This window comes from Corvus kubaryi, unplaced genomic scaffold, assembly GCF_017639235.1.
Source record: "Corvus kubaryi isolate FWS band 111438036 unplaced genomic scaffold, C.kubaryi_AGA036_p1.0 37220, whole genome shotgun sequence".
Lineage (NCBI taxonomy): Eukaryota > Metazoa > Chordata > Aves > Passeriformes > Corvidae > Corvus > Corvus kubaryi.
Window position 1 is genome coordinate 1,239,241 of NW_024581063.1, and position 23,749 is coordinate 1,262,989.

General features: G+C 54.7%; 3 protein-coding genes across 5 annotated transcripts in view; 1 reads left to right on the top strand and 2 right to left on the bottom strand.

Moving 5' to 3' along the window:
• The window catches only part of LOC121662020 (dual oxidase 2-like), a 27,107-nt gene extending 24,063 nt beyond the window's left edge, over nucleotides 1-3,044 (bottom strand). Inside the window, exon 1 of the mRNA XM_042022794.1 lies at nucleotides 2,684-3,044. The gene's annotated coding sequence lies outside the window, so the exon portion shown is untranslated. The remainder of the gene's footprint in view (nucleotides 1-2,683) is intronic.
• DUOXA2 (dual oxidase maturation factor 2) overlaps nucleotides 1-6,899 on the top strand; it is an 8,987-nt gene extending 2,088 nt beyond the window's left edge. For all 3 annotated transcript variants that reach the window (XM_042022799.1, XM_042022800.1, XM_042022798.1), the window contains 6 exons: nucleotides 518-681; nucleotides 815-872; nucleotides 3,068-3,202; nucleotides 3,380-3,593; nucleotides 4,655-4,869; nucleotides 5,278-6,899. In XM_042022799.1, coding sequence (XP_041878733.1) covers nucleotides 535-681; nucleotides 815-872; nucleotides 3,068-3,202; nucleotides 3,380-3,593; nucleotides 4,655-4,869; nucleotides 5,278-5,471 — 963 coding nt within the window. In that variant the 5' untranslated portion in view covers nucleotides 518-534 and the 3' untranslated portion in view covers nucleotides 5,472-6,899. The remainder of the gene's footprint in view (nucleotides 1-517; nucleotides 682-814; nucleotides 873-3,067; nucleotides 3,203-3,379; nucleotides 3,594-4,654; nucleotides 4,870-5,277) is intronic.
• A 2,202-nt stretch (nucleotides 6,900-9,101) lies between these two features.
• Nucleotides 9,102-17,842, bottom strand: LOC121662021 (dual oxidase maturation factor 1-like). Its single transcript, XM_042022797.1, has 7 exons — nucleotides 15,724-17,842; nucleotides 14,847-15,010; nucleotides 13,913-13,970; nucleotides 13,222-13,356; nucleotides 12,831-13,044; nucleotides 10,091-10,305; nucleotides 9,102-9,459 (listed from the first exon to the last, which is right to left on the bottom strand). Exons 2-7 carry the CDS (start codon nucleotides 14,991-14,993, stop codon nucleotides 9,251-9,253), a joined length of 978 nt encoding a protein of 325 aa, XP_041878731.1. The 5' UTR covers nucleotides 14,994-15,010; nucleotides 15,724-17,842; the 3' UTR covers nucleotides 9,102-9,250.
• Nucleotides 17,843-23,749: the final 5,907 nt, after the last annotated feature.

Genomic DNA, 23,749 nt, shown 5'->3' on the forward strand with positions numbered 1-23,749 from the left:
TTTGTTCCACTTGGCACTGCTGGCCCTTGGCTGGAAATAATTTTGCTATTGTGAAATCCATGTTTTCAGTGGTTCCTTGTAATTTTGAAGGAAAACACTTCTGCAGGGGTCACTGGCTTGGGCACTTCCCCTAAGGGATCACCCCAAAGCGGAAAGCCCTGGCTGCACCTGCTGGAGGGAAAGACCCGGCGCTGTCTGGGCAAGAGCTGCTCAACAGGTTCCTGCTCTGGGGCTGCTCCTCACCCTGCAGCAGCTCAGGGGCTGCCACGTCCCTCGGGCTGCTGGAGCCCTGCCCCAGGCACCTCCTCTTCTCCACGGAGGGCTTTTGGGTGGCATGCTCTCTGCTGGGGAGTATTCCACCCTCCTGCTTGCTTGCAGCGTCACATTTCCTTGTCCCTCTGGGGACTCTTTAGGCGAACCTCCCTCAGCTGGTTACTCCAGAGCTGAGCCATCACGGGCTGGAGGCATCCGGGCAGGGCAGTGCAGGGTCCCTGCTGTGACCACTCCTCTCCCACAGGCTTCTGGAGGTGCAGGATGACTCTCTTTGATGGCGTCTACCCCTTCTACCCGCAGCAGAGGAAGGCTGCTGGGTTCGACATCAGGACCATCATAGTCATCGTGGTCTTCCTGACGCTGGCTTGCAGCTTTCTGCTCATCATCCCGGGCATCCGCGGACGGGCGGTGCGTGGCCCCGGGCACGGGCAACTGCTCCCCTTGTTCTGGCTGCTGGGACCCTCCGGGGTGGTTCAGGGTGAGGCAGGAGGAGAGCCGGGGTTGTTCGTCCCTGCCTGATGTCCCACCTCTCTCCCTGCAGAGGCTGTACTGGACTCTCCGTGTTCTCCTCAGCCTCTTCGTGGGAGTGGTGGTTGTTGGTAAGTGCTGCGCAGCCCTCGGGGATGGGTCTGGGGGCGGGATTAAGCCCTGGGGCAGGGTCTGCGTCTGGGAAATGTGAGCTGGGGTTGTGGGGTCTACCTCACTCACCCCTGCTCTGCAAAGCAGTTGCATATCTTCCCAAAATGGCTTTCCCTTCCCTGGTACGGGGGCTGAGGGCGCTCGGAGGTGCCCATGGTTACTTCTGGGAGCTTTGCTGGCTGTAACTCAACCCGCCCCAGCTCCATCAGGCTGCGCAGCCCCACATTCCTCTGACAGCGTCTGTGACCTGACACAGACAGGGTGCAGAAACAACCACAAAAGCAAGGATGAAATGCAAAGAGCAGATTTATTTTCATTACCTCACCCTCGGGAGGATCCCCAAAGCAGCACTGGGCAGGGACAAGGAGGGGACCGGCACCACGGAGCTCAGTCCATGCCAGAGGATCACCAAACCTGCTGTTTTCACCTGTATTTCAGGGATTTGTGCAGGTATAGTTCACTGATGTACTTTGATCTTTCCTGTAGCAGGGTAGGATCTCAAGCCTGTTCAATAGGTGCTTCTGAGCTGCCTAAGAGATGCTCTGCTTCTCCAACACACAAGGCTAGACAGTGGTTACTGTGATCTATGGGTTTTTCTACACCCCAGCTGCACCTCGGTTGAGTGTGTTTACAATCCTCCTCACCAATTTTCCATTATTTCCCTCACTGTGTGAGCCCTCTTGTGCTGCCTGGGGCTGCAGCCAGGATGCTTGGAGGATGTGAGGAGCCTTGCAGGGATGTGGAGGGAGCAGGTTGGAATAAAACACAGGCAGGGCAGAGGTTGCAGTAGTGGGGTAAAGACCTCCCAAGGAGCAAGGTCAGAGGAGAGGAAGGAGAGGATTTAATTTAGTAAAACCCAGGAAATCTTCTGTAATAACTGGTAGTGGAAACCAGGCAGTGGGATTTCCAACTTGGACAGGGCAACAGGATGGGCAAGAAAAGGTGTGCTGAGGGGACAGAAGACAATAGGTGGCGAGAGAAACCAACCCTGACCCTAAATCAAAGAATCCCTCCTGCTGTGAAGGACAAGTCGGATTACAGGACTGCTCGGAGAGGGATGATGAAGGGAGAGGGATAATGATAACCTAAAAGATTCAGCCCTGATTTGGCCAGGCACTAGAAGCAGGTAGCCAGACTGGGACCAGCTGCAGGATTCATGGACCATCCCAGCATGCGGTTGCCATCCTGGGGATGTCCAGGTTCTGGGAGATGCCACCAGAGCTGCCTGGGAGCATGGTGCCAGGCTGGAGGTGGCAGAGGGGTGGAGGCCAGGGCTGACTCCACAGCCCCCTATCCGGGTCAGCCCTGGAGAGCCATCCAGCCCTGCTCCGTGACACGGCTGCAGCCGGCCTCTGCTGGGGCACATGGGAGGAACGAATTGTTCTGAAGCCAGAGTCAGAGTTTCTGTCTGGCAGCAGCAGGGCACACTGCAGCCAAAAAGCATTCCTGTGGAGCTCCCACTGCATCAGTGCCCTCTCAAGTTGACTCAACAACTGAACATTTTCTCAGGAAAGTTTTGTTCACCCTGACATCAAATCATCGGCTTTACTTTCCACACCCACTGCGAAGTGGAAGTGCTTCAGGAGAGGATACCTTGTGCCAAAAAAAATATACCAGAAATGCTTCAAATTTTTCTTTTTCTCCCAGCTGGAAGGACTGTCCGAGCTGTGATGACACTTCCCACCCCTCTCCACTGCCTCCATTTGACAGTGACCTTTACTATTCACTAACAGTGCGATTTAGGAAGCTGAATGTGTGAAATGAGACTCACCCCTGTTCCTGTGGCTGACAAACAGGCTCATCTCTGAGCCTGGTCCCTGGGTGCTGTGGTGCTTGCCATGGCGGGGAGCTTGCAGGGAAGTTCTGGAGAGGATGTCCAAGGAGAAATCAGGTCATGATGTTCATCCCTGGGGATCTGAGCTCTGCTGCTCCCGGATCCAGGGAGTGGATGCTTAGCAAGGGGAGGTCCTGAGCTCTGCAGGGTGTGGGAGCTGGTTGGGGCACATCCTGGTGGCTGAGTCAGCACTCCTGCCCTCCTAACACTCCCTTGCAGTGCCATGGTGGGAATGCTGCCACTCTCCTGTGATTCTCCCCTTGAGCACAGCAAGGCCTGAAACTGGACCTGCTTTAACCCCGCTTTAATTCTTCCTGGCAGTTGTCCAGTTCACCGGAGACTGGGAGACGGGCTGGGTGCAGGCAAACACCTCCTACAAGTCCTTCAGCCGTGCCCAGGTGGACGTGGACATCGGGCTGCACATCGGCCTGGCGGGGGTGAACGTCACACTCAGGGGTGAGTCTGACGTCCCCATCTGGAGCTCTGGAGTGGCCATGGCCCCAGGAGGTCTCCAGCTGCTCTGGAGGGGCCCTTGGTCTGTCTGGAGGCTCCTGGGACCCTGCTGTGCCCATGCTCCTGGCTGGCAGTGCCCAGGTGCTGGCACAGCAGGAGCTCAGCTCATCCCTCCTGCAGGAAACCCAGTGCACCAGATCAACGAGACCATCAACTACAACGAGCACTTTCCCTGGAACTTTGGAGCGGATTACGACCGCAGCTACAGCGAGGGGCTGGAGAAGGGGCTGCCCAGCCCCATCCTCTACGTGGCAGAGAAGTTCAGCAGTCAGAGCCCGTGTGCCGTGCACAGGCAGTACCGCATCGCCGGCCACTACGCCTCAGCCATGCTCTGGTGAGCCCTGTCCCGTCCTGCTGCAGGCACGGGAGGCGCAGGGATGTGAAGGGCTTGGCTGCCTTTCCCCCAGCCTTTGGGATGGGTGAGATTGCCTCCTTCCGAGAGGGATGCTGTGTGCATGGAGGGGTCCCTGCCAGGCACTGTAGACACTTTGGGATGAGCGGAGAGGAAGTCCTGGTTCTCTCTGCTGGATAAACGCAGCAGGACTGAGCACAGGAGAGAGGAACGTGGTGCAGATCCTTGCTGTGATGTGGTGATGATGGCAGAAGTCCATCCCCATGGATGGAGTTGAAGCTGCTGTCCTTAGTAGCCCAGAGAGGCCCATGGACACATGAAGAACTCTCCCAACCTCCCCTGTGAGTGTATTTTGTACCTAAGATTGGGATCAGGTGAGGAAAAATGGTGCTGCTGTTTCTGTGGAGTTGATCTGGACTCCTTGGCAAGGTCAGAGATATGCCACTGCCCACCTGGGCTGGGTGAGAACTGGTCCCCAGCTGGCAGGGGATGGTCCCTTCCCCCACATTGTTGGCCATCAAGAGCCATTGCAATGCTGTTCTCCCTGCTTGGTGTTTGACAGCAGGGACACAGAAACTAGGGAAGGATGCCATGGAACAAGACCTCCTGGTCTATAGCTGAGGGCTTCCTCTGTAGCCCAACTCCTCAGCAAGTGCAGAGCTTTGCCTGCTCCTGCAGTTATCCCAGCCCTGGTGCTGCTCTCAGGGTCTGTGCTGCCCCACACGTGGAAGGGCAGGGAACTGGCATGGTCCAGGTACACCGAGTGGGCTGCCACAGCCTCCTTGAGGCTGCTCCTGTCTGTGGGCTGAGCAACAGGAAGAGGAAATCTGTGTTTCTGCCCTTTGGGTGCAGCAGTGTGAGCCTTACACGTGTGCTTGCTCAGTGTGGGGATTAGGGATCGTTCCTGCCTGCCTACAGAGCTTCTCCACCTGTACAGTGCACTCTGGAGCCCAGATTCCTCCTCCCATTTGGAAATCCTCACACAGAGCATCCTAATCCGTGGCACTCGCACCATTCATCTGTTGGTCTTCTCTTGTCTCCAGGGTAGCCTTTTGCACATGGATCATCTCCAACATTCTCTTCTCCATGCCTGTCCTTGTTTATGGAGGATACATGCTCCTGGTCACAGGGGCCTTCACCATCTTCTCGCTGCTCTCGTTCTCCACCGTGAGGAACTCCCCGATGTGTCTGATCCAGATTGGGACCGGGACCCTGCACGTAGTTTATGGGGGATCTTTCTGGCTCGTGCTAGCAATTGGTAAGAACATCAGGGTGCCCCAGGTCACATCACTGTGTCCCTCTGGATGTACAAGAGTCCCAGTGCTTCCCTCCCAGGTGGGAAGTGCAGCTCCCCAGAGCCCCAGCCTGTGCCTTGGCAAAGCAGATCCTGGCAGAGATGTGGAGAGGGATAGGAAAAGGGGAAACACCATCTCAAGGGCGGTGGAGGCATTTATAGCTCCTGAGGTGCAAAGACATTGGGATCACTTGCCTGGGTTTTCAGACCTGTGCCTGGGCTTTAAGATGCTCAGAACAGCTCACACAATAGAAGGTGACCTTCCATAAGCAAAGGCATTGTCCTCTGGCAGGGGACCATCCGAGAAGAGCTGTTGGGTGGGGACAGTGCTGGAATGACAGGAACCCAATCAGAGAGCGTGTTTGTTTCCAGGCCTGCTCTGTTTTGTGGCTGGGATCACCATCGTGGCGATGCACCACCTCAATTTGGACCTGCTGAAAGCCTTCTTTGATCTCCGTGAGGACAAAGCAGAGGAGTACCAGGAAATGCCTGAGGTGTTCATCAACCCTCATTTTGTGGGCAAGGGCCTGTCTCCTTCTCAACCCTCTGAAATCAACAGCATCTAGAAGAAAGTTCTCACTCCTTCCCTGAAGATGGACCCAAAAGGGCAGATCACAGACTCTTCTTGATGTCCCCAGAGACGCATTTCCCCATCCAACTGCCTTTGAAGTCCACGGTGGGATAGGTCCTTGCTGGCAAGTGCCTTCACAGACTGTATCTCCCTGGCAGTGCCCTCTGGAAGGGGCAGGCGATGCTGGCAGGCTCCCAGCAGAGCAGCTCACAGCTCCAGAAACTTGAGCTGCACAGCCACCTGGGGATCCCTGTCCCAGGAGGAATGCCCTTCCTGCTCCGTGCCCTGCCACAGCACAGTGCAGGGATTCTCCAATGGTCTGTTCCTGCTGAAAATGAGAAGCAGCTCATGGGTGACATTTCTCCCTGGGAGCACCTGCCACTCCAAAAGCCAGGGATTACACCTGCTCATTTCTTTCCCAAACATGAAATTTCGTGGTTTAGGTGTGTCCAGGAAAGCCAGGCATGGATCCAGCTTCTGCAGGCTGGATGCTACAGGAGCTGGAATAAAAAAAACTGCTCCAGAAACAAAGACTGAGTAAATGTGCCACAGAGTTTGTCGTGGGGGATGTGGTGATGTGATCCTTTTCACTTTCAAATTTGGCCTTTATTAGACAAAACTTGTAGCCTAGTGTAGGCCAAAAAGGTGCCATAGGAAAGGAAGGAGAGAGAAGAATGAAGTTATCCCTGTCCAGCTGGAGCAGCAGGGGAGGGAGGGGAACCTGTCCCTCTGCCCCACTCAGGTGAGACCCCACCTGCAGAGAAGGACCTGGAGCTGCTGGAGGGAGTCCAGAGGAGCCCACAGAGATGCTTTGAGGACTGGAGCCCCTCTGCTCTGGAGCCAGGCTGGGAGAGCTGGGGGTGCTCACCTGGAGAGGAGAAGGCTCCAGGGAGAGCTCAGAGCCCCTTGCAGGGCCTGAAGGGGCTCCAGGAGAGCTGGAGAGGGACTGGGGACAAGGGCTGGAGGGACAGGACACAGGGAATGGCTTCCCACTGCCAGAGGGCAGGGCTGGATGGGATATTGGGAAGGAATTGTTCCCTGTGAGGGTGGGCAGGCCCTGGCACAGGGTGCCCAGAGCAGCTGTGGCTGCTGCACCCCTGGCAGTGTCCAAGGCCAGGCTGGATGGGGCTTGGAGCAGCCTGGGACAGTGGAAGGTGTCCCTGCCCATGGCATGGGGTGGAATGAGATGGGGTTTAAGGTCCCTTCCAACTCAAACTATTCTGGGATTCTATATCTGAATGCTGGAAGCCAGGGCACCTTCATTCCAATTAATTGTAAAGTACAAAATTTCCATATTTTGAGTTTTCTTTCTGAGAAAAGACCCTTGCTGGTAAGTTACTTATTTCTGTCAGATGGTATTTGTGTGTCACTAGCGTGGTTTGTTCTGCACAGGAATTATTTTCAATAAAACTTTACTAAAACCCCTGTCCTTTGAAACACTCTGGACATTTGGGGGGCTGGTTTCTCAAGGAGGGGCCATTGGGGCACAGCTGAAGCTCTTGCATTTCTGGCAAGCCTCCAGCAGCAGCATCCTTCCCATGGGGACAAAAGTCTCGCTGGCACATTTCGGGGTCAGCCACTAAGAAATCTTTGTCATGAGGAGCTGTGAAGGGATGGGAGAGCCTCCAAAGGACTTTAACGAGCTGAGGGCTGGGACCAGAGCTGTGAGATTAAACACGGGACGGCCGGGATTTCTGCAGCAGGTCTTGCACGGGGCCAGCAGAGCTGCGACAGTGACACGATGGGGGATGCAGAGACCCCTCACGCACTGCAGGGGCGGGTCAGGACAGACGGGCTGGCTGTGCCAGGGGATGGGCTGGCTGTGCCAGGGGACGGGCTGGCTGTGCCAGGGGACGGGGCTGGCTGTGCCAGGGGACGGGCTGGCTGTGCCAGGGGACTGGCCACCTGCAAGAACATGTGCAGGCGGGGGGCTTCTTCCCTTGGCTCCACACGGACGGGCACAGCCAGGGCCGCTGCTCGGGGGTGATTATTGTGCCTCACCAGGTCGCAGCAGCTTCTGCAGTTGCCCTGTAAGAGCCGTGATTGAGCAGCCCCTGCATTGTGCTGCTGCAGGTCCCACCTCCTCCCTCCACCGCAGCTCCCAGCTCAGTTTCCTGGCTGGACTGAGGTGGTGTTGGACAACAAGAGGTAAAATGATCACCACTAAATTCCCGGCTCTTGGCCCATGTGGACTCTGGCCCCTCAGTGTCCAGGGAATCTGGCATCCAGCCGGAATCAGTGCCAGCAATGGAAAAAGCACTGTGAGCATCTCGGGGAGCGCAGCCTGGGGCTCTGCGAGGACCATGGCACCCTGGTGGCACTCACTGCAACCACCACGGCATCTGGCAGGCGGCCACTGCCCTGCTCCCCAGGCAGGAACACACCAGGGAAAGGTTTTTGAGGCCTGAATTTCGACTGACTAAATCAAAGGCATTTGTTGCGCCTTGGATTTGGTCCATCTGCAGGCTGGAGCATCTCCTGATAGGTGTCCTTGGAAACATCCCAGCTGAGATCTCCCAAGCCAAAGGAGTTCAGTTCCAAACCCTGTTGGGTCCTCTAGGTTTTCATTGAAGGCTCTTCCCACTGGAATGGGATGGGAGAGGATGCCATGGCTGAGCTCCTCCTCCCCAGAGGGCCTGGTCCATGGTGGTTCCTCTGCAAACCTCTCTGCGGGGCTGGATATCGCTCCCATCAAACCTCCCACAGGGGCACGCCAGGAACTAAAGTCCTCCTGTATTCCCCCTGCTTGTTTGCTGGGGATATTCCAATACCCTCTTCAGGGTGCACTGACTTGGCTTCATTGCCCCACACTGGCTGGCCCTGGTTAGGTGCCCCATTCAGGACCACAAAAGGTCTCTGCCTTTTCTTTATCCCTTCCCTGTGGCTGCCACGTCACAGCAACAGCCTTCAGAGGGACACCTCTATCAACAGGCAAGTGAAAGGCCAGGTCAAACATTTTATGGAGATGGAGGGGAAAATAAACGAGCACAAAACAGAAAAAAAGTAGTGAAACCCTGAGAGAGGCAAAGGGGGGCAAAGCTGAAGCGTGCACCCTCCCTGCCAGCGTGGACAAGGGTCCTGCTGGCTGCCCACAGCCCAGAGTGGCTTGGACAATTCTGCCTTGGAAGTGCAGAATTTCAGTGTCTCTTGCCCCTGACATGAGGATTTCCACAGCTGGGCAGGAGGAACCCAGACTGCAGGTGCTGCTCTCCTCTCCCTAATGGGTTATAGCTGGTCTCCAAGGCACTGCTGCACCTCCCTTCCCACCTCCTCCTCTCCTTCCCTCCACCCAGCCTGGTACCTCCAGCATCCTACTAAATCATATTCCTCTTTGCCATCCTGCTCTTCACCCCATACCAAGAGATGTTGGGTACAGGGCACCCTGGGCAGCGCAGCTCCATCTGCACCTCCTGGCTGCTGATGGGAAGAGCATCCAAGGGCAGGGGGACTTTTCGAGGGTTTTCAGGGTGAGGGGGCTCTTGTGGGGGCTCTACTTCTCTTTGGTTCATATCTATGAGTCTGCAGTTACTTACTTTCCTCCCAGTTTATTCTGGTTTAATCTCTGTGTCCTGGGGAAGACATAGGAATGGACAGAGGGGAAGGGCAGAAAAACAGAACAACAAAAAAAAGGCAAACTGTTGTATTTGAGACACCTTTTCAGATCTGGATATTCTCATCACTTGGCTCTTGTCATGTCTCTTTCCACCTGGCCTCTTGATGGATTTGGTGAATTCAGGAGCAGCATCTCCAGGCCTTGCCCTGCCTCCCTGTGCCTCAGAGCTGGGTGGCTGTCACCTGGCAGAACTCACCCAGGGGGACCATGAGCACATCCTGTGCAGAGCAGCTGGGCTCAGCTGGCAGGCAGGACTTGTCCCACACCTCCTCTTTGCTGCTCTTGTCCAGGTTAAAGATGAGCTTTAGCTTCTCTGGCTGCACGGAGTTGAGGATGATGATGGCCAGCCCCAGGAGCAGGCACAGCAGCCCTGCAATGCATGGTGACACACAGTGACACCACTGCAGGAGTCCTGCTGGCTTCCAGCTCCATCCAAACCCAGCTGGGCAGCAGGGACATGTGCTATCACCTGGCACGTCAGGGGAAGGTGTTGATTTCTCTTTCCCCATCTCGATTTTAGCATCGCTTTGGGCTCCCCAGTACAAAAGAGAGGTCCATAAACTGGGGCAGAGAGTTGGGGATGGAGCCCACTGTGCACAGGGAAAGGCTGGAGGAACCTGAGCTTGCTTAGCCTGAAAAAGAGGATTATCCAGGGGGAATTCATTACTCTCTGCTACTGGAAAAGGGCTGGTCTCCCTGGAGTTGGATGTTGTAGCATGGAAAATTCTGGTTTGATCAAAGGAAACAATTGCTGCCCGGATGTGGGGCAGGTCCTGAAAGGCAGAGGGAATCTCTATCCAGCAGGGAACTTCAGACATTCAAATCTCTTGACTGCTCTTCTCTTTTTCTCCCCAACCTTGATAATTCTAATCTAAAATCTTCTAACCCAAAATTATCGTTTTCTGTGACCAGCCATGGAGAAAGAAGGGATGAGGTGCTGTTGGGGCATCATCTCTGCAGGGAGGGACAAGAAAAGCCCCAGAAGCAAGCTGAGCACTCACCTGTCGCTAATGTGAGCCAAAAGGATTCGCCATAGTCTGTTCTCAAGGAAACTGGGCCAAACTGGATGGGGCACTTCGGGGTGTTTCTCGCGGTGAAGAAGAAGAGCAGTGAGAAGAGGATCAGAGCAGCAGTGAGCAGAAGCATGTGGCCACCATAGAGCAGGATGGACATGGAGAAGAGCAGGATGGAAATGAGCCATGTGCAAAAGGCCAGCCTGCAAAAGGACCACAAAACCAAGCAGAAAACATCAGGCTTAGAATATCTACTCAGGATCTCCTCTCCATGTTCCAATGGAGGGATAAAGCCCTGGGCAACCTGGTCTAGCTGGCCTTGCTTCAGCAGATAGCTGGACAGCCCGATCTGAAGAGGTCCCTCACAACCCAAGCAGTTCTGTAATGACACGAGTGCTGGAGCTGTGGGACAGATCCCGCAGCGGTGCAGAGCCATCTCCACACCTGGGAACGTTCAGTGTTGAACTCCCTGAAGCCCCCAAGCACCTTGGTATGGCTTTGGCATCAGCCCTGCTCTGAGTGTGGGACTGGAGGAGAAATCTCTGGAGGTTCCTGTGAGGGACTGAAATGTTAATGTTTAATAGCACAAACATTTGGCCATTTGCAGAGGCAGCAGATGCTTTGCTGGGCCTGGGTTTGCATTCCACGAGAGGGAAGGAGGGGTTTTGGGTGTGTGGTGGCAAACCCTCCGATGAGTGTCAGACAGAGGACCCAGCCCAGAAGCTCTGGGTTTTGAGCCAGATGAGGGAGAAGGCTGATAAAAAGCAGACCCTGGAGAGGCAGGGTGGTGTTTATTATCCTGCCAATGTCCCGTTACACAACTGGCTCAGCTGGAAAACTCGCCCTCCCTTCCCGGGAAGGTCCCGTTCACACGGGATGGGACATTGTTCCCGCTCACACCTCGGCCTGAGGGCTTGCATCCCTTCTGAAGGGGCAGAACCGGTTCAATGCTGGTGTGAGAGGCAGGGTCATGTCTTAGAAGGGATCATGAACCATTGAAGATCCCTGAAGCACCTCCAGGGTCTGAGCCCTTCCACCAGAAAAATACACCTGATCCACAGCGTTGCAAAGGGTAGGAGTCACCCTGCAGGGAAGGAACCTGGGTGTTCCCACCTAAACCTAAGCCTGCACTGAACTCTGAGTTTCGTGGGACCCCCACCACTGAGAAGACCAGAAGAAGAGGATCAATGGGACACCGTCTGGTTCCATGGGTGGTCATATTTTTCACTTAATCTGTCTCTCTCTCACTCTTTCTCCTCCCCCCTTTCCTTTTCTATTTCTTTCTGTCTTTGTCTACCTCATATTTACTGTGACATAAAATCCATACTGTCGATGTCAGCATATGGTCTCGTTTGCACCTTAATTTGGGCAGAGGTGTCTCTCTAACAATCAGATCTTAACAGTCCCTCCAAAGTAACTTTTTTCTGATTCTTGTGATTGTCCATAACGGGCCACCCCCAGGCAGTTCCCACGTGTTCAGAGGAAAAATGGCATCGAGGAACACCTTTGTTTGGAGAACTGCACCATGAGCCATGCCCACACCTGATTCAGCACCTGGAGTGCACCCAGCTGCCAGCCCTACCCTGTAGGTTCAGCACCCTGGGGGGTGAGCCTAACAATTTTTCTGATTCCAAGGAAAAAAACAAAAATAAGGTTTTTGTGAACATTTCTGCTTTGAAGTACAGGAATGTTTGGGTGGGGATAATTATTTTTCCTGAAAATAAAAAAGGAGATGGGTAGAGGGACCTGGAACCTCCATTCACGGGGGAATTGCAAGGCTCGCTCTTCCCTGCGGTGCCTTTCCTCTGAGACTTCACAATCACAACACACACAAAGGGCTCTCAGCTTCATACCAACAGATGAGCTCTGAGCACCCTCTTGATGGTCCCTCCTGCTCCCCTTGGGCAGGTCCGTGACCACTTGGATGTGCAAAAGAAGACCCTTCACAGCCTGTCTTAACTGGGACTCTATATCTTGGTCCTTGGGAGAGATCTTGAACCATGAGCCCCACAGCTGCGTCTGTTTTCCCTTAAATGAAGAATAATTTTTCTCAGACTACAGTTTTGTACATCAAGGCAGGGAACACATAAGAGGAGTCTGGAGACATCGACAAAAGATGCTCCAAGGGTGGAGCCCCTCAGCTCTGGAGCCAGGCTGGGAGAGCTGGAGGTGCTCACCTGGAGAGGAGAAGGATGAAGGATCCAGGGAGAGCTCAGAGCCCCTGGCAGGGCCTAAAGGGGCTCCAGGAGAGCTGGAGAGGGACTGGGGACAAGGGCTGGAGGGACAGGACACAGGGAATGGCTTCCCACTGCCAGAGGGCAGGGCTGGATGGGATATTGGGAAGGAATTGTTCCCTGTGAGGGTGGGCAGGCCCTGGCACAGGGTGCCCAGAGCAGCTGTGGCTGCTGCACCCCTGGAATTGTCCAAGGCCAGGTTGGACAGGTCTTGGAGCAACCTGGAATAGTGGCAGGTGTCCCTGTCCGTGGCAGGGGGTTGGAGCAACATAAGCTTTAAGATCCCTTCCAACCCAAATCTCTCTGCGATTCACAATTCTATGGATCTGTGACAGGCCAGGAAGCACGAGAACCCCAGATTCTGCAGAAAGCCAAGGCTTTGGCACGGCCTTACAGCGATGAGGGTGGCTCAGTAAAACTCCCTGTGCTGTCCCTGGCTCTTTCCAGCTCCCCCTCGCTGCGGGGGACAGGGCTGACCCCTCGCTGTAACTCACCACAGTGCGAGGGACGCGTAGTGGCCGGCGATGCGGTACTGCCTGTGCACGGCACACGGGCTCTGACTGCTGAACTTCTCTGCCACGTAGAGGATGGGGCTGGGCAGCCCCTTCTCCAGCCCCTCGCTGTAGCTGCGGTCGTAATCCGCTCCGAAGTTCCAGGGAAAGTGCTCGTTGTAGTTGATGGTCTCGTTGATCTGGTGCACTGGGTTTCCTGCAGGAGGGATGAGCTGAGCTCCTGCTGTGCCAGCACCTGGGCACTGCCAGCCAGGAGCATGGGCACAGCAGGGTCCCAGGAGCCTCCAGACAGACCAAGGGCCCCTCCAGAGCAGCTGGAGACCTCCTGGGGCCATGGCCACTCCAGAGCTCCAGATGGGGACGTCAGACTCACCCCTGAGTGTGACGTTCACCCCCGCCAGGCCGATGTGCAGCCCGATGTCCGCGTCCACCTGGGCACGGCTGAAGGACTTGTAGGAGGTGTTTGCCTGCACCCAGCCCGTCTCCCAGTCTCTGGTGAACTGGACAGCTGTGAAGACTCCAGGGGTTAGTTACAGCCTGGCAGCAAGATGTCTGGTGCTGGAAGCACCTGCCAGGACAGTCACCATTGTCTGAGCATCCCCTACCTCACCCCAAGGTCATGACTGGGCTGGGGCAAAGTCCTGTATGTCCTTCCTCAATATCAACCCCGGCCCATGACCCTGAAAGCCCCATTTGGGTTGGTTTCTCCCCAGCCCTGGTGCAGATCCTAACCCTGGAGGCAGGGGGGCTGGTGTGTGGGCACTGTCTGGGCACTGCTTCTCATCTAAGCCCCTGCCAATTTGCCTGAACCCTGGAAGCTGGTGGTGGGCTTTTGGTGACTGCCCTGGATATGACCACCAGTCTTCAGCCTGGAGACAGATGGGTGCTTGCACCTTCCACCAGTTGCTGGAACCAGGCCCCAGACAAAAGACATGTGTCCATCTTCCCCATGAACTCACCCTACAGGCTGGTCTTAGGCCTTGGCTGGTCTCTTCACCCTCCCCCACCTTTCCCTTCCACGTCTTGGGCATCCATGAGCTTCCCCCCAGGACCCCAGTACTCACTGAGCACCACTGCTCCCATGGAGAGTCCCAACACCAAGCGCAGGAACCAGAAGAGTCGCTGTAAGGGGTGAGCAGAGTGCAGGGACAGGTATCAGTCAGATTTTGCCGTGGACACCTCAGGCACCAAGCGTGGAATTCACCAGATGGTGAGAAATAGACCTGTTCCTCCCCTGGGGAGTCACCCCATGTGCTCTGTGGGTGGGTGGCATGGAGGATACATGTGGCCAGGGCATCCCTGCCATGGTGGGGGGAGGCAGCAGGGAGATCCAGATGGAGACAGAAGATCAAAAGGACCCACTGGAGAAAGCTGTGACGTCCCCTTTTTTGGGAAGGAGGGTGGAGACATTCCTCCTAACAGTCTTCAGCTGGAATTTCCACACTTATCCAAACCTCATGTGTTTGGGCCTGTTGACAGCTGGCCACAGCTTTAGACAAAAGGAGTGACTGAGCATTTGTAGAGTGTCCCCTGGGGGGCAGAAGCCTCTCAACCAGCCCTGCTGCAAAACTGGGCACACAACAAGCACCCAATGTGGCTCACAGCGGGGTCTGTTGGCCACGCAGAGCCCAGCGAGCAGTGCTGGGACATACCTGGTACACACCTCCTGCTTTTACTGAGGTTTCTGGGAAGGTGGGGTGAGATCTTTGAGCCTCACCCTGCTGCTCCACTCTGGTGAAATCATTCAGGCTTGTTCACAGAGAAATCCAGACAAGATAGATCTGGCTTCCTCAGAAACCTGGGGTGGTGGTGTTTGGTGTCTCTGGGATGGGTGTGCCTGCTTGGACGGGCTAGAGCTCAGCCCCATGGCTCTCTAGAGATCCCAGAGCCCTGGCCCTGAACCTGTGAGCAGGTTTGCTTGCCAAGTCTGTTATCGAGGCTGGGAAGGAAGAGGAATGTGGGACCAGAGGTCTGAACTGCCCCTGCCCCTCCACTTACCCCCCTGCCCCGGATCCCTGGCAGGATGATGATGAACATCAACAACATGGAGAGGAAGACGGTGACGATGACAGCCCGGGTGGTGTCAAAGGGGAAGCAGGCATTGGCTCCAGGGTAGAAGGGGTAGGAGCCATCCCACAGCGTCATCTTGCTGCCTGGAAGAACTGGAAATTGGCACCCAGATGAGAGAAAATCATCTCCACACTTCCACTCCACCCAGCCTTCTCCACGGAACCACCTCCTGCCCCCTTGCCAGCACTCTGCTGGTCCCGGGCACGGCTGTGCGTGCACCTCAGTGCCCCTTGGACTCTGCAATCCCGCACTGGGCACGCACTCAAGCATCTCCTGCGGGAGCCCTCCATCTTCCCGGCGTACAGGGTTGGAGCCACCAGGGAATCAGGTTGTCCCCAAAGAGGGACAGCAAAACGCGCAAACACCGCTGGGCCGCTCACTCCCCTCCTCTGCCTGTTCTCCATCCCCAAAATCTTCCCTGTGCTCCCACCCTCCCTAGTTCAGCTCTTTATCCAGCAGCCTGGCTCCCTCTGTGCCCGGAGCTCTGGGTGAATCGCTGCAGGATAAGCCCCGCCGGGCTGCTCCTCGCTGGCCCGGCAGTGTCAGCTCCTCATCGTCCGAGGAAGCGGCAGGAACCCGGAGGGGACAGAGAAACTGCCCGTCCCTGGCTGCGCTGTGCCGCCCACCCGGGACCCGCCTGGGGCAACGCTGGGACGCTGCTTGGGGGCGAAATGTTGTTTTCACCGCAGCACTCGACCAGCTCACTTTCCCGCTGGGAAAGGGCTGCCATTCCTCCCCGGGAATGGAGGCTATCCCTGCAGCAGCAGCAGAAACACCCACATCCCCTTCCCCACCCCGAGCCTACCTCCGCTGCGGCCGGTCCCGGGCTGGGAGCTGGGGCGTGCGCCGGGAAGCGCCGGGATGAGCCGGGAAGCGCCGGGATGAGCCGGGATGAGCCGGGAAGCGCCGGGATGAGCCGGGATGCTGCCTGCCCGCCTGCCAGCGCTTCCTGCCAGGGCTGCGGGCGAGGAGCCAGCCTGGCGTGGAGTCACGGCTGTGTTTCTCCCGGTGTTTTTCAGGGTGCCCTCCTCCAAAGGCGGTTAGATCATCCAGCCGCTCCGGCACTCCTGCTGAGTCCCAGGGCACACAGGGAAGCTACGGGCTGGCACAGTCCTGAGAGCGGTTTGCCTTCTTCTCCTTTACTTTTCTTGCAGAACAGTGCAAGGTCCAGTTCCACACGGCAGGAAGACCCTGGAGCTGCCAGGCCCCTGTGGATCCTTGTCCGAGACAGCAAAGCCCTCACCTGCACTGCCTGGTGAAGGTTCCCAGCTGAGATCATCGAGCACGGGCTGTGGCTGCGTGGCCTCCTTGATGACCCTGCTCCTGGCCCCATCCTTGGGGGAGTTTCCCTGGGAAGGTCCTGGTTGAGCTGTTGGTCACCGGGCAAGGTGACACAGAGACTGGCACAGGGGACCAGCAGAAAGGAATGGGTCTAGAGGTGCTCCCAGCTCCATGATGCAGAAGATGCTCAGCTTTGTAACCTGGCCACGGCATGGAGACCATGGAAATTCAAGCTTTTGTGGTTTGCTCTTGTACTTTGGCATTTTGGTTGGCTGAAGAAGGTTGTATTGATACTGAGAGGGACCAGCATGGCAGAAACACTCTCCTGACCCATGTTTGGGGTCTTCCCTCTGAAATTGGCACAGCCATCCCCTGGTTATTTCTTTTTGTATCCCAGTGAATGGGCTGGCTGCCCACCCCCTTGGCAGAGGGAGGCAACAACAAGTTTCCACTCATGCCCAACAGGAAATAAAGGCATTTTTTGGGCAAGGATTTTGCCATTTCCCCTCAAGTCCCCAAATGGTCCTACCCAGTCTGAACACTGAATCCCTCCCCAAGAGTTGTTCAAAAAAATTACATAAAGGGTGGCAAGGGTGACGTGGCTGGGGAATGCATGTGCAGAGATGTGCTGTCTGGTGGGGATGTGGCACCAGCTCCAGCTCTGTCAGCCTCTGCAAAGAAGAGGAAGTTGTGAACTTCACAGCAAACAGAGCAAATCCTTAGGAGTGATCACACGGATGCCCGTGGGGCTTTGGACCTGTTGGAAAGGTGGAAACACATCTCCCTCCAGTGTGGGAGAGGACAACTGAGGAGGTGGGTGGTAACCGGCAGGATGAAATTAATCACGGTGGGGAAGTGAAGTGACTCACGGGATGAGGGTCTAAACCATCCCTCCTTGCACTCCCTGGAGCTGGAAGAGGCAGCGGAGAGATGAGCCCTGCACTGGCTTGGATAGACCAAATGTGGAGTTTGCCTTTGAAAGGGATTGAGGCCCGGCGGGTTTGGGGCTGTTCAGGTGAGCATCACAAACCTGTCCTTTGGGGAGATACCCTATTGCCAGCAATGAAAACAAGGGGGAGGGAGTTCCCCTTCTTCTCAGCAACACAGGGTTTGTGTGCAAGGATGTCAGGGGGGAGCTCCCAGAGCTGCTCTGGTTCCCTCATCTGTCCCCAGCAGTGATGGAAATGGGGCGTGATGGTGACAGTGGGATGCTCCTCTTCCCTGGACTGCTGATGAGATCATATCCTGGGAAGTGTGAAAAAACTGCTTGATTTACCCCTCACCCAGCACTCTGCATATAGGAAGAGGCCATTATTAAACATGGTGTTTTTTCACCTTTTCAAATGTTAAATTTCCTGGCTATTTCTGCAGGTAGTAAAGGTGTGTGTTTCATCACACAGTTTCAAGGGAACATTACACGTTTTCCAGGGAGTTTCTTCTCCCGCTGTCAGCACCCTGCCCTTGCTGGGGCAGTCCTCTTCCTTGGGCAGCTTCTGCTTCACTCCCTCTGGAGAGATGGATCCCTGGATTAGGGATGAGTCATTTGATGCAGGTCACCGGAGGGAGGTGGGGGCGAGGGGAGCAGCACCCATCACCGCTTGTGCAAGCAGACGTTTAGTGCTGGATCAGCCGCCTCTCTCCGTGCTGGGAAGTGCAGTGAGGAAAGAGTGGGTACGTGCCTGGGCAGGGAGGTGATTTTGGGGATGGACCAGGAAGATTTCTGACCCACTGGAGCCAGAAAAACAGATGCCCAGGTGTCACTCTGCCCCATAGCTGTCCCCATCACCCCTCTGTCTTCTTCCCTGACAGGGACAAAGCTGCAGCTGGGGTCGAGCTGGGACTCTGCTGTGATGAAGCCCGTCCCGTGGGTCCTTGCCCAGGAATCTTCGTCACAGCTGAATGGCCCATGATGGAGCAGCTTGAAGGAAAGGACAGGAGGAAGGAAGGAGGGACTCCCTCTCATCAGTTCCACCTTGGTGAGCAGAGAGGCTGCCGTGGCCTTGGTTTGACTCTAGATATATTTGCAAGAAGGATCCATTTTCCAGCTCTATTTGGAAGTTACACATTTTGAGAGAGGGAGAAGGTGTTGCTACCCACTACACCGATCAGTGGGTTTCCTATCTTATGATGGAGACAGGTCAGGGTCACGTGAAAGGACTGCCAGGAGATGGAGGCAGAGCTCAGCAGGAGCCATACATCATCCTGGTGGGAACTGAAACAGGAGGGGTTTCAGCTGCACTTTGAGGAAATCCTCATCCAGAAATTTTGTTGAGTGTTCAGCCCTCTGCCCCTTCCAAGAGCCATCGTGCAGGAGAGGAACAAGTCTCTGGACACAGCCTGGACCTTCTGTGGCACATGACAGGAAGAGCATCTTGCTTTGGGTACTTGATCATCTCTACTTCCAGTCCCAAACAGCTGCTGTCAGCTCCTGCCAGTGTTACAGGTTTCCATGTGTTCTCAGACATCATGGGGACAGAAGCATAGCTGTCCCATTGCCCTCCCAAATATCTCCATCCCACCCACAGACTCCATGTTTGATCCCATGGGCACTACAACCCATGCCTGGGTGGGGAACGGGCTGGGCCTGGTCCCGTTCCTTCCCTTGCCTTCCTGGGGCTACTCAGCTTGGATGAGGGGCTGCAGGTCCGGCCCTTCTCTGCTGTCCACGGACCCCAAGTGCCCCTTCCAGGCTGCCCTAATCCCAGCCTGCAACAGGGATATGGGGAGGGATCATGCGAGGATCTAAGCAGGTACCCTGATACGCTGGGGGGTGGGAGGAGAGAGGAAAGACGTCACTTCCCATCTTGCATCTGTTACAGGTGTTTCCTCTCCATCAGAGTGCAAATGGATTTGCCTGCTCCCAAACTGCTCCTCCAGCCTCATCCCAGAGTGTCTCCCTCATCTGACAGAGCTCCTCTGCCTTGGGATGAGTCTCAGGGAAGTGCATAAGCTTTGGGATGCGTCTCATCAGGGATTTTACTGTCCCGGTGTGGGGAACCTTGATAACAGATAACAGCCCTTCCTGCCAGCTCGATGTAACCATCAGGGAGTCAAACTTTTCCCAGCTTTGCTGGGGCTTGTTAATGATGCACTGTGTGGTAATTAGCACTTTCATCCCTGCCCGCAGCTTAGAGAGAAGCTTTCTCTTGTAATCCCTGGCATTAGAGGCCAGTTTTAAGCAATAAACATTTTTCCATGGAAACTCCTCTGTCTTATATCTCCCTGCCAGCCTTGGAATCCCTTCACACCATCTCCTGAGGGGTGTGAGCTTCCAGATCTTGGATCAGCAGAGTGAACATTGTGGTGGAAGATATCCAAGGCAGATTTGGGGTTGGCCAGGTCTCCCATGCATGTTGTCTACCAGCTCTGGGTGTCACAAGAGCTTTGATGGACAATGTTCAGAGCTCTTCCCACCCAGTGCTCCTGTCCCACCAAACATCACCCTGGGATGGTGTCTTGCAGTTGGTGACAGTCCTGCTGTGAGTGAAGGGTTGAACCAGAGGCCCTCAGCAGTCACCCACCAGAATTTACACGAGACTGAAGGCCCTGTTCCTCGCACCATAGCCTCACAGACCTCCCAGCAGAGCTGGTTCCCTAAAACCTTTCAGGGTATGTGTCTCCCATCCTTCCAGGGAAAATACACATGGCAGGGAGCCAGGAAGCTGGCCCTTCATGAAAGGACGTGGTCTTCTGAGGTCTAGGCCTGCCACCCAAATGTTCCCAGGCAAGAGGAACAGAGTCCCTGTTGTCCCAAGTCCCAGGTAAGTATTCCCACAAGTCTCCTGCCCTGCCAGGAGCTCCCTTATCCCTTCCCGTGGCACTTGGATCCAGGTCCTGGAGCAGGTTGCTGCCTCCCACACCAGCAGCACGGCCAGGCTGGAGCTGCTTCCTGAGGCCATGCTGGAGGCTGGTGGCTCCCTTATCAGTGCCACCACCCTGGATCAGTTTTCGCTGGTTTTGGCCTGAAAACACTTGGAACAGGCACAGATTCCCTCCTGAAGGCAAAGGTGTCCTTGGCACGTGAGAGGGTGGGGGATGTCAACAAGGCTGTGGGAACAGTGAGAGAAGGAAATGGAAAGAAAGGAGTGTCCTAAGTTTCTGTATCCCACCTGGACTAGGAAGGGGTCTTACTGTATCCACCTCTACCTACTCCTTTAGGAAGCAGATTTGCCAGAATTACTGCTTGGCTTGTCTGCCACAATAGGAAAACACCTCAGTGTGGTGGTACTGACCTACACATATTTTATAAAATCCCTAAATTCCATGGCAATTCTTGCACCTCTACAATTCCTGGCATAGTCTCAACATTGTGCAAGGAGTTCAAAGGTTGGCTGGTGGCCATGGTAGGAGGTGGTTTATGGCACCTTCCTCTGCAGCACAGCGGGACCGTGAGTGCCACGAGCTGTAACTGGTGCAATTTCCCAGTGCTCCCTCAGGTGCATCCTGCTCACTGTATTTTATGCTCCACGAGCCTGACGAACCAATAAATATATGAACACCTTATTCCTATTGGAGTCCTTGGCTCCTTCTCAGCCCCATACAGAGGTTAAAATGAATAGAAATGAATAGAAAATGGCAGTGAGATTGTGTTGTGTTCTCTCACTGCACTCCAGCACCCTGATGATTTTGGGAGTCCTGTGGCAGGAGGGCTCTTATCCAACCCCATGGCTGGTTTTGTCCCTACTGCTCTGGAGCTGTTTTCATCCCATACAAAAGCCCATCAAAGAAGACTTTGTGGGTCTGTAGCTGGGATGGTCCCTGTCTCTTGCTCCAATTTGATGCACACACACTGTAACAGCATCTCCTGAGCAGGGTCATATAGAGGGCTTTGGCTCAGACACAGCCCTGAGACCTCCCAGACTGGGCAGGCAGGGGACTGTGATTCTGCTGACACAGCCAAGCACCTGTGCCTCTTTCCTTGGGTTATTCACAGCAGGAGAACACTCAGGATTTCAAGGCTCCATGTTCTGTGATGTCCATGCTGTAGTTTCTGAAGCACAGCCCATCCCAGTCCAAGGCATTTCCTTGGGGCCAGGGTGAACACATCCCTTGGGGGAAGATTTGGCTTGGAACCAGCGACACTGGAGTCATTTCATATCCCAGAAGGCTGGGATTTCTCCTGGGCTGAGAAAGAGGGTCAGGAGAAGAGTTTCCTCTAAAGACCAGAGCAGTGAGAACAGACTGGTGTGTCCAGGGAGTTTGGCCCCTTCTCATTTCCAAGTGAAACTGGAGAACTGTTGTTCCAATGTGAAATGGGTTCCAAACTGCTGGGGCTCCTACAGAAGTACCAGATCTCTGTCAGGCCTCTTGCTGTCTACCATCTTTAGTTGAATCTCTTCAAGAGCCAAGGACCTGATGTAATGAAAGGCTTCACCACAAGAAAAAGGAAAAAGATTCTGTGGATTGAGATAAGAACAGTTTGATAATTGAAAGATCACAAAAATGTAAAAATACTAATAATACTAGTGATACTCCATACTACTACTGCTAATGATAATAGCTGTAATTAAAAAAAATGTTAAAAGAACACCCAAGAAAAACAAGGGATGCACGATTCATGCTCACCATCTGCTGACCAATGCCCAGGCTGCCCCGAGGGCAACTGGAGGCTCCTCCCAATTTATATACTGAATATGATGTTCTGTATTATGGAATACCCCTCAGCTGTCCTGGCCATGATTCCCCCAGCTTCCTGGGCAACTCCTCACTGGCAGAGCGTGGGACACTGAAAAGTCCTTGGCTTAGAGTAAGCTCAGCAACAGCCCAAACATCCCTGTGTTGTCAACATTATTCTGGTCCCGCATCCAAACCACACCTCTGGACCAGCTACTGAGACAAAAATTAACTCTATCCCAGTAAAACCAGGGCAGTAGCCACCCCTTACCCACACCACTGACGGTATGCCAGGTTCCACACTTCCCAGGACCCCGTCACCTTCCTTGTGTTCTGATGGATACACACAGAGATCATTCCCACAGTTGATGGACTGTGCCTGTAAAAGTCCACTGAGTTCATTTCGACCATGACCTTGGGTTCCAGCTGTCTTGCAGGGCAGCAAAAGTTTGTTCCATGCTAAAGCCAGTTCTTATTCCATCACCACTGCACTTGTCCAGTTTCATCTAAGTTCATCCCTTGTTAATGTGATGATCAGAGGGGAGTCAGGTTCAGATCTCCAAATCCAGACCGTGCTGTGAAGTGCCTGGTGGGATGAGGAGTGTGTAGAAGTGCCATAGAAGTGATAATGCACAGCATTATGTACCAACTGACTTCATACAATTGAACTTATCAGCTGTTCTCACCCGAGATCAAATTGCCTTGAGGCACAATTGGTCTTTCCCATCCTCCAGCACCCACAAAGTGGACTCAAGTCCTTGAGCAAAAGGAATCCCATAGATTGGGTTTGCCTTTGCCTGAGGCAGGAATAACCCAGATTGTTTTCTCCAGCATATACTTTATGTGCACTGCAGGAACTTTACCCCATTCTGCTGTACCTAAAGGTTTGGATTGGGCAGGGCCAGCCCAACAGGCAGATCCCTTGATGTTGACTGAGTGGTTGTTGGCCTCTGTTAAATGCATATCTCAATGTTTGAAGGTCCTATCACCCTCTCAGTGTCATCTTCACCAGTCTGATTTTTCCAGAGGCTGGTGCATGATAGGAAAAAGTGAGCTGGTGGGTTATATCATAAGGAAAAGGCCTTTGTATCCCTTAGCACAGAATCACAGGATCTCTGAGGTTGGAAAAGACCTCCAAGACCACTGAGTCCAACCAGTGACCAATCCCCACGATGCCAACCAGACCAGAGCACTGAGTGCCCTGTCAAGTCATTCCTTGGACACCTCCAGGATGGGGACTCCCTCTCCCTGAGCAGCCCCTTTCAATACCTGACCACCATTTCTGTGAAAAAATTTCTCCTGATGTCCAAACTGAACATCCCCTGGCACAGCTCGAGGCTCTTTCCTCTCCTTCTGTCCCTGTTCCCTGGGAGCAGAGCCCGACCCTCCCTGGCTGCCCCCTCCTGTCAGGGACTTGTGCAGAGCCACAAGGTCCCCCCTGAGCCTCCTTTGCTCCAGCCTGAGCCCCTTTCCCAGCTCCCTCAGCTGCCCCTGCTGCTCCAGCCCCTTCCCAGCTCGGTTCCCTTCTCTGGACCTGCTCCAGCCCCTCAATGTTCTTCTTGGAGTGAGGGGCCCAGAGCTCCCCCGCAGGACTGGAGGTGCTTCAGCAGTGCCCAGCACAGGCGATGGGCACTGCCCTGGGCTGTGGCCACACTAGTTTTGCTACAAGCCAGGTGCTGTTGGCCTTTTTGGCCACTTGGAATCTCTATAAGCTTTGAGATCGTACACTACATTTAACGTCACCTCCTCTGCACTAGGATGCCCTGCTCCCTGGAAATCATTTGGATACAGTGCCAAGGTCTGGAAACCCACTTCCTCGGGCTGTCCTGGCCTCTGTCCTGGCCGGGTTTACCTTGGTCAGGTCAGGGTTTCACGCCCATGTCAGGATATGAAGAGCTTTTCCTGGAGGAGCGTGGGGGATGGCAATGGAATTTAGG

Bases quoted from the DNA above. Each gene is read 5' to 3' on its own strand.
- LOC121662021 (XM_042022797.1), bottom strand. From the start codon at position 14,993: ATGACGCTGTGGGATGGCTCCTACCCCTTCTACCCTGGAGCCAATGCC. The intron at 13,971-14,846 runs GTAAGTGGAGGG...CACCCCTTACAG, and splicing joins CAGGGATCCGGGGCAGGGGG to CGACTCTTCTGGTTCCTGCG. The intron at 13,045-13,221 runs GTGAGTCTGACG...TCCCTCCTGCAG, and splicing joins GGTGAACGTCACACTCAGGG to GAAACCCAGTGCACCAGATC.